The following is a 9,395-nucleotide window of genomic DNA, read 5'->3' on the forward strand; positions in this document are numbered from 1 at the left end:
GAAAAAAAAAAAAAAAAAAAACTACCAAAGATAAATGTAAGTAACAACAGTATGCTTTGACATGCAACCACATCTTCAAGATACCCTGTTCCTTCCTCTAAGGAATGCGCCGGATAACTCTAAAATGGGCCTGTGTGTTTGTCTGTGACATCACAGGGCAGAGAGAGAAGTTGGAAAACTGCCTTCTGCTCGTAGCCACACAGGGGACTGAGGAAACCAGTCAGAGAAAAGGTCTCTGGAGTTTCCAGAAATAAGAGAAAAAAAGTCAAGTCTCCTCTAGAGAAGAACAAGCACAGGCTTCGCTACGGCAATGCTAGAGCCCAAACTCCCAGCCCTACAACTTCTGGAAAGCTGAGCGATCTTGACAAGTCATGTAACCAATTAGAAGCTCTGTTTCCTTCCTGAAAGGTCCATGGAAAGATGAAATTAAATAAGGTACCTCAGGTTACTTTATAAACTGAAAGGCACTATGCATGTGTCAGTTAGTACCGGATGGTAGTAGAAATATGGGGTCAACCTTGTTTTTAAAAAAGACCTTTTTACTCCCATTAACAGTAATTGTGAGTTTCTGCTGTGTAACAAAGTGAATCAGCTATACATATACATACACACCATTGTAAAGCAATTATACTCCAATAAAGATGTTAAAAAAAAGTAATTGTGAGGATTAGCTTAATATAATGGTACATACATATCCATATGCAAGAAGAAACTCTTTTTCTTCTGAATTATAAAAGCTTAAAAGTTATCATCCTCAGAGATGCTTTCTAATATTAGAAATGCCAAGTTACAACATATTGAATTTTTTTATCTCTTTATCAAAATTGTAGAATGAAACTCACTGCAATTCAAGAAAGTCATGGCACCTATCAAACTACCTATGTTTAAGGGAAATTAAATCACCCATAGCCCCCTGCTCAGGGAAGAAGCCCTAGGCTATTCTTTGAGTAAGGGGAGGCCACCCACAAGGATGGGAGGGGACGCCTGCCAAAGGCTATTGGTTGGATGTCAATGCAGGGGTTGGTCAAGATGCTCTATCTGTCCAATACAGGAAGAAGTATTAGGCCAGTCAGACTCTTTCCTCTGGAATCTGAAAGGAAAATACAGAGAATACAAACCAGCTGGTGAAAAATGGTGGGAAAAGGTAATGAATCATCCAGGACGAACAAGAAAAGAGTGAAACTGCATAAACACGCATCACTAAGTGGGATCAGCAAAAGAATCTGGTTTTTCAAATCACATTAGGTGCTAAAGGGTTGTCCTCCTGTCTTCCCATGAGTACATCTTCTCTATGGCCATATCTATTCAGTCTTAACCTAACAGAAATCCTATTGATGGTAGCTTAACCAAGTCTCTGTTGCTTTAACTAAAAGAATCTGACTCATACTGATTTCATTTTCTTGTCACTTAGCAAAGTGAATACCTCTACACACGGCTCAGAATAACAAGTAAAATAAATATTTGTGACACCTACAATTTATGAAAACTGCACAAGCCAGGATGTTCAAACACCTTTCTGGAAACACAGAAGCTCCATTTCCCTCAAGATATTTCTAAAACCTCCTCAAGAGCTTTTTGAGAATTCTTTATCCTGACTGCTCATATATAATAGAACTGAAAGAATAGATCAGTTTGGTTATTAAAACCATTACATTTTTGGCTCAAAGACTGACAAAACCTCTATTATCAATAAAAAGTCATGTTTTAAAGAATAAATCAAACTCATTGTCTGGATTCTTAATGGAAGGCACAGTGTACCAGCTGTAGTTCTGCGGCATAGAAAAACTCTCTTTAGGGGAGAAAAAAAAAAGAGGTAAGCCAAAAATTTACTTAGAGTTAAATTATGAGTATATACAAGTAATTCCAAAGACTTATGGATATTTTCCATAATATTTCCTTTATTCTCTACAGAGACGTACAGTGCTATGAAACTCAGAAATCCACCTTCTGGGGCTATATGCGTGTTCACAGGAAAGCGTATGAGGAAATTAATATCAGTGGTATCCCAGTGTGTTTCAAATATGTAGGAACAATTGCCAGAGTCAGCCCAGTTCTGGACTTCATCTTATGAGGTCCAATGAAGAGAAAGAGAGATAATGGGAAACGAAAAGGAGACAGGAAAAAATCAAAAGACCAAGAGAAAGTGATGTCTGAGCAGATGTTATTGAATAAATGAGAATGAGAATGTGTACATTTTGAGATTCATAATAGTGCCTAGAGCAAGAGCTCTAGATGGATGAACTAAGACCTTGAAACAGATTTGACTTTGAATGTTATATCAGAATATATAATGATTGTGGTAGGCTTAGAATTAAAAGAAAAGAAAAAAGGAAAGGAAAAGAAAAGAAAAGAAAAAGTTCAGGAAATTTCATATGATATGAGTTATTCTATGATATTCCAGAGAATTTTTCTAACAGCAGCCAAGTAATCAAGCCATTCGATATCCATCAACCCATAAATCCATCCCTACCCCAGCACACAAGGACCAGGACTGCTTGTGAATTACGAGTATTTGTAAGTAAGTCCCAAGAACTAAGGATGCTTTTCACAGTATTTCCTTCATTCTCTACGAAGTTGGGAGCACGACAAAACTATCTTACAATTCCACTCGCGGGCTAGCTAATTTAAGGCCAGCTGTAGCGGAGATCCATTAACAAAATCAGAAGCATCAGGGGAATGGAGACCTCAACAGCATCCTCTTCAGTACCAAGGGTAAACAGGGAGGGGACAGCCTCATTCACTCTTCAAAAGGATTAACGAGCCACCACACACATATCCACACACCAGTTTCCCTGTACCCCCAGTGACCTCTGCCCCATCCAGATTCCCCAGTGGGTAGGGAGGGAGAGGCACATGGCTGTTAATGCTAAGAAATCTCCCTTCCTCCTGCACTTTCAGGCTTCCTTTCCCTTGGGGGATAGTTGCCTTCTATCCACTGGTCAGTGGACCTGAAGACAGGAAAGATACCAGGAACTGCTTTTACTTAGGAGATTTGCAAACCTTTTAGCATATGTAGCGTTGGATTTGAGATGCAGCAGCTTGTTTTCCAAAGACAGTTTTTTTTCTAGCAGTGTCCTCTTTTCCTAGGAGAAAATAAAATACAATTTTTGCTCATTTCTTTTCCTTTATTTCTCTCTCTCTTTCTGTCTTTCTCTCTCTCGTTCTCTTTCTCTCTATGTGTGTGTGTGTTCAGCAAGGAATTCTTGCAAACTGTTCGCAAAAGATGCTTCTTGTAATACTAGAAATATGTTTTGAGCTAAAGAGCTCGTTTCGTATGGAGCTGTTACAACCCACCCCAGTGAAGTCCGGGGCAGGCATTCTCCAGCATGGTTTACAAGTGTTAACAGGGAAGAGCCAGATCTGACTACATGTTGGATCTGTTTCTTTTACTTTAACCTTTGCTTTCCACTGCTTTTGTTCACTAAAAGGATACTGTCTATACATAACGGCCTGCCTCGGGGAACCCTGCCCCTCTGCCTGAACGTTAAACCAAACTGCCTCTGTTCAGGAAAACATCCAGACCCTGTTCCACCCGTGGACGAGGCTGGCCATTCCAGGTGATATTTGCAAAACTTACGGCCTTTTTACTTTACTTCCTCATCTCCTTCCCCTCTGTGCTATGAAAGAAACTGGCATCCAAACCCCGATAAGATGGTTATTTTGAGACTTTAGTCCGCCGTCTTCTCCGTCTGCCGGCTTTCCGAATAGAGTCATGTTCCTTGCCTCGACACCTCATCTCCAATTTATTAGCCTTCGTGCGGCGAGCAGAGCGGTTTTGGACTCGGTAACGTAAGTCGCTCAAGGACAGGGCAAGACTAGTTGTCTTCACTGCCCACGTTTTTCTGGAGAGCTTCGCTTTGGCCCCTCCCCCAGTCCACTGCTCAGTCAAACTTCTCTTCTGTCTCTCCATCCCGCCCTAAATGCTAACTGCCTGCCCATCTCTCTCTAGACACTGGCTCTCCCATCATTCCACCTGCTTCTCCGGCGGTAGTCTGAGTTGTTGGTATCCAAGGTTATCATTGCACTTGTCTTGATACCTACCTGCTTACATGGCGTCTGTCAGAGGTAGAAAAGTAGTAAATGTATATTTAGTGAAGGATCAAGGCCACAAGTGATAAAGTCACTTCCTAATTAGGATATAACAGAAATGTTGACATTGTGAAAGAATCCCTAAAGAAATGTCTGATTGTCACCATTAAAGCAAACTCTCTACATCCAACAGGAAAATAGACGAGTCCCTGAAAAACCAAGCTGGGAGGATTGTGTTCTTTTTTATATCTGATGGAAATAGATGTTTTGACAGTATTTACAATGCTGTTTAAAATCATTCCTTCTGTAGTATTTATATGGGTAAAATACAAGGCAGTGCCATTATAGCAAAAATCTCAGAATGTCTTTGGACATGGACAGACCTGGTTGTGAAACTTGGTGACTGTGTTAAGTTTTGCCAAGGTTTTAACCCCTCTATACCTTATCACTGTTAAGAAAAATTAACCAAACCTTGTAAATCAAAATATATTATTTTAATGTCATATTGGGCCATTGTTTAATAACCTGACACAAGGATTTTTTTAATTCTCTTGGAGAATTTCTTTGCGTGTGACTTTATTATTTATTATTTGATTAGAGCCCTGACTTTGTGAAGTTGCATGTTAATTTGTGGGTTTCTGCCTGGTAGAAAAGGTAATCCCAAAGGTTATGGTTTATTGCCTTAAAGAATATTAACTACCTTTGTATCTAACCTAGTAATCCTATTCTGCATTCCTTTTTTCAAAATGCATGTAAATAGCCAATTTCAAAAAATATTTTATTTAAACCAGCTTTACAATCTTACTGGTTCCCTCATTAATTAATGAGTTGACTAAAACATCTGACATGTATTCATTCTATATTTGTTTGAGTCATGTTTTTGACTTTTTGAACATCCCTAAGATAGGGATAATACTATCTATATTGAAATGTTGGGATGATTGGAGATGTATGTGAAAGGTCTACATGCTTCTCTGAAACATATTAGGACCTCACTATATAATAATTTGAAGGTGCCAAATACTTCATATCTTATGTGCTCTGTTATTTTTAAAATTTATACTTTTTTTTTTCAAAAATTTCCTGTAGCATTCTTGTCACATATATTAGATATTGTTCTGGTGTAGCCTTAGTTGATCTGAGGGATCAAGATACTCTTTGCAAGCTTATTATGACACTTGGGTCATCAAAGAAACACATCACTGATAATATATTTTGAATTTATAGGAGGAAAAATGGTGTTTAACAAACATTCTTTCTAATGGACTTACTCTCAATTCATGAATCTTTATCACCAGGGTTCAAGGAGACCAGACAGCTGGACAAATAAATGTTCTGCCTTGGTCAAGCCTCAGTATTTAGCTTGGACTCTGTTTTTAATTTAATTTTTATTTTATATTGGAGTATAGTTGATTTACAATGTTGTGTTAGTTTCAGGTGTACAGCAAAGTGGTTCATTTATACATACATGTATATCCGTTCTTTTTCATATTCTTTCCTATATAGGTTATTACAGAATATGGAGTAGAGTTCCCTGTGCTATACAGTAGGTCCCTGTAGCTTGGACTCTTAATGCTGCCTCTCTGACAACACGGAAAATCACACTACATCAGCTAGCACTTCTCAGGGACAGTGTCTTCTGGGAAGGGAAAGGCGTTCATAGCACCACCCAGTGGGCAATCCACTCTTGCCAAAACCACACCTCTGAAGAGCATAAGAGTTCCCTCACCTTACTGATCAAGGTGGAGTGGACACCAACTTAAATCATTGCCATATGTTAACATCTAAATGATTTAGGAACCAATGGCATCCTTTTTATCCCACATCAGAGAAGATGTGGGCATAATGGAAAGGATTGTGAACTGCTAAGTGGAGGACTGTGGAATAGTCCCTCATTTGCACTGTCCTCGTTTATAAAATGATGATGAGGAATTAGGTGGTCTCAAAAGAGCCTTTGAGCTCTAAAATTCTAATAGAGCTAAATCAATGACACTGGAAAACAAATATGATGCAACAGAAGTGCACTGCCAGCCAAAGGAACATATGCCATATTAAAATGCTCTTATTGGGCGGTTTTGCTGGCTTATCACTGTGTTTATGGAATTCATTCTCACTGCATTCCTGATTACAGTGGGACAGATGGTGAAGGTTTTAAGTAATGCGTTCATTACCAGACCTCACACCACTAATGGCTATTCACTGGAGCAGTGGCTTGCGCAAGTGAGTAGAAAATGAAGCCTTCTCCAGGGGGTACCCACCACCAGGGCAGTATTTACCAACCTTTGTTGTGGATGTTTATTTTTAATTTTCATTTCCTTTTTGAACTCATGGCCTTTTCTTATTAATACAAAGGTCTCAGTACCCCCTCCTCTCATTCCGATACACACTTCCCTCCTGAGAAACCCTTCATCACAGCCTTTATCCTCAGGATCTCCTTAGACCAAGACGTTACCAAGCTTTGCTTCTTATAGTTTTATTTATTTGCCTGATCACTTTACAAATGTAATGTATCTTTAAACTAAATATGTTTAAAAAATAAAACTCCTGCACATTTTCCTTCCACTGCATCCCCACCTACCTCCACCTCCCAGAGATTCCAAAAGACTCCACTCTAGGAAGTCACTGGACTAGAATGTTCTGGAAGGTTCCTGCATGGCCTTGCTGAACCATGGGCATTCTGTCCACTTACTATGTCACAGAGCTCCTAGAGACAGCTCTCCATTATGGGTCAATATCAAGACAAATGCTAGGCCATCACTTCTCAAAAATGTCTGCCAGTCTCTAAGCCACTTAACCTTATTCTGGGGTCTATCCCTACCTTCAGTTGGGATGTCAGCTTCCCTAAGGACCCCTGGGAGAATGAATGAAAGGAGATCTGGGCAGTTCCTTGAGTCTCACACAACCCAGATATATTACATTGCAATCTCCACAAAGAGACTGTATCTGGCTCATTCACAAATAGATATCTAGCTTGGAACTCTGCCTGGTACACGGTAGGAGCTCAAATATTTGTTGACTAAATAGTCCAGTGACTATACCCCGGAATTCTGAGATGAACTCACATCCAGTACAGATTTCCTGGGGTTTCTAGAAGTTAGAAACTACATTACACTATTTTTTTGGTTAACTTTCAGGGACTGACAGCTGACCAGTAAACATGACCCAGTGTTACTGCGTTTGCGATGATCGCAAATCTAAATTTAAATGTCAAGCTGGTTAATCAGGTAGTTTGATTAAACAACCCTATTTGCATTCCAGAATTGTCTTCCTTTCCAAAATGCAAACGTTCCTTGTGCTGTCTTAGTTTGCTAAACTATTTATTACAGGATAAATATTCTAACATTGCAAAGTATTCATCCAAATGTTACAGTTTGTCCAAAACATCATAATTATACACTGTTACACGAGGGCAAACCAGCTACTTGAGGACATTCTAGCCCTGTGATTTTGGCTACAGTAAAACACTCAGCATCACCCACCGTACAACACAGATGTAGCTGTATATTATTATTATTAGATGTAGTTAAGGTTGGGCTTATTTAATTTTCGTGATTTCCTCACAGGACCTTCATTAAGATCACAAATTCAGCCAAACTCACAGTGTTATAAATTAAATTCTTGGGAAATATGTAAAAAATTAATCAAGGTTTCTCAGGCAAATATCCTGAATGTGGAAATGTGATGCCTTTGAAGTGATATTTCTGAAATAGTCTCAATTCAAGGAGACTCATAAAAAAAAAGTAAGACTGAGCAGAGTAGAGGAAAATCAGGGAATTCATGTAATAAATATAAAAATGTACTGGGCAATATTTACTAGAAGTTAAAGTCTGTATTCTTATCTACTCCAACTCAGTTTCAAAGATGCCAGTTTTCTATTGGTTTGTTTTACTATTAAAAAATATTGCTTGGTTTATCTGAATTCTAAATTCTAAGGCATGCAAAACGAAATTTATGTGCTCACCTTTTGTGTGTATTTGGAGGGGCAGCTACTTAAAGGAACACTGCATGAAACTTTTAATAACTTTTGTTCTATTATTACTCTTCCCTAAATTTGGCCAAGCCGTGTGCCGTGCCCGCTGCACTGGGAACGTGGAGTCTTAGCCACTGGACTGCCAGGGAAGTCCCAAGAATGTCTTTTCTTAATTGTGAACTCTACCTGTCCTAGGGCAGCCATAGGGTTTTGTAAATCTTAAGGGGACTTGGGTGGCCAAAAATAAACACTTCACTGACTCCAATACATAAAAATGCTGCAATTACAGGGATTCGCTATATTATTACTATAGCAGTAGGTAGACTCTGTGATCTTTTCCATTATTTCTATTCATAGCCTCACATATTTCCCCTTTCTAAGCCATACATTTACGAGAAAAAAAAGTGACAGATAATGATTCAACTGCAGTATTTGTAAGGAGGTAAATCAGTAACTACAATACACATCATATTAAATGTGTAAGGGAAGAAATGAACATTACTGAGTACATCCTAAGATCTTAGGAGTTGCAAAGAACACTTTCACTTAATGTTATTTATTTTCATATTATCTTCTTTAATTCTCACCCTAACCCTGTCAGGAAGAAATCCCTTTAATTCTCCAGAGGCCTACCTGTTCCATTCTCTGTACAAGATTCTCCAGTTCTGTGATTTGATTATGTCTTTCTTCAAGCTTTTCAGCAATTTGATTCAGATTTTCAACACGTTGTTTCAATTTCTGTTCTTTTTCAAGTGTGTTAACCTTTTGTCAGAAAGAGTTATCAGACTATTGTTTTCATTAAACCTATACAGCTATTATCTCCCTCTAAACTTTTCTGAGTTTCCAAAAAATTTTAATAATTCACACTTGTTTAGAATTACTTCCTTGAATTCAGTCTTTCTTCAAAATAAACCTGATGGACTACAGCAACACTAAATCAATGGAGACTTAATAACATATAAATATTATTTCTAGAATGTTGACATTTGCTACCATAAAGCATACTCTGTGAACTGGTATAAGAAAGAGAGACAAAAATTTAAGAAAAGCAAAACTTTTGACTTTTTCTCAACAAAACTTATCTAGAACAAAAATAAAATCTTATATGTTCAAGTAAAAAGTGTTTTCTTTTTAACCAGAAAGTGTCATAAAATCAGAATAATTATCCCCACTGTGTCAGGGGGTTATCTCCTAGGCGTATAGCAGGAGTTATACTAAAAGACATAGGAGAGAAGTCTTCAGCCGGCAGCCCATAGGCCACACTTGGGAGTGTTTCAACTGACTTGTAACTGACATGCACACCCACATCTGCTTGTGTGTTTAATAGAACTCAAGATTTTACGGTTAGAAAAAAAAAGTGTCTGACTTCCCTTGAATATACCGGGTGGGCATTTCT

The 9,395-nt window shown here is 38.4% G+C and overlaps 1 protein-coding gene across 1 annotated transcript in view; it reads right to left on the reverse strand.

Moving 5' to 3' along the window:
- The window catches only part of CCDC68 (coiled-coil domain containing 68), a 35,715-nt gene that overhangs the window by 17,892 nt on the left and 8,428 nt on the right, over positions 1 to 9,395 (reverse strand). Inside the window, exons 6-7 of the mRNA XM_007459670.1 lie at positions 8,633 to 8,761; positions 3,001 to 3,083 (exon numbers count right to left, since the gene is read on the reverse strand). Coding sequence (XP_007459732.1) covers positions 3,001 to 3,083; positions 8,633 to 8,761 — 212 coding nt within the window. The remainder of the gene's footprint in view (positions 1 to 3,000; positions 3,084 to 8,632; positions 8,762 to 9,395) is intronic.

This window comes from Lipotes vexillifer, unplaced genomic scaffold (genome assembly GCF_000442215.2).
Source record: "Lipotes vexillifer unplaced genomic scaffold, Lipotes_vexillifer_v1.1 scaffold1670, whole genome shotgun sequence".
NCBI lineage: Eukaryota > Metazoa > Chordata > Mammalia > Artiodactyla > Lipotidae > Lipotes > Lipotes vexillifer.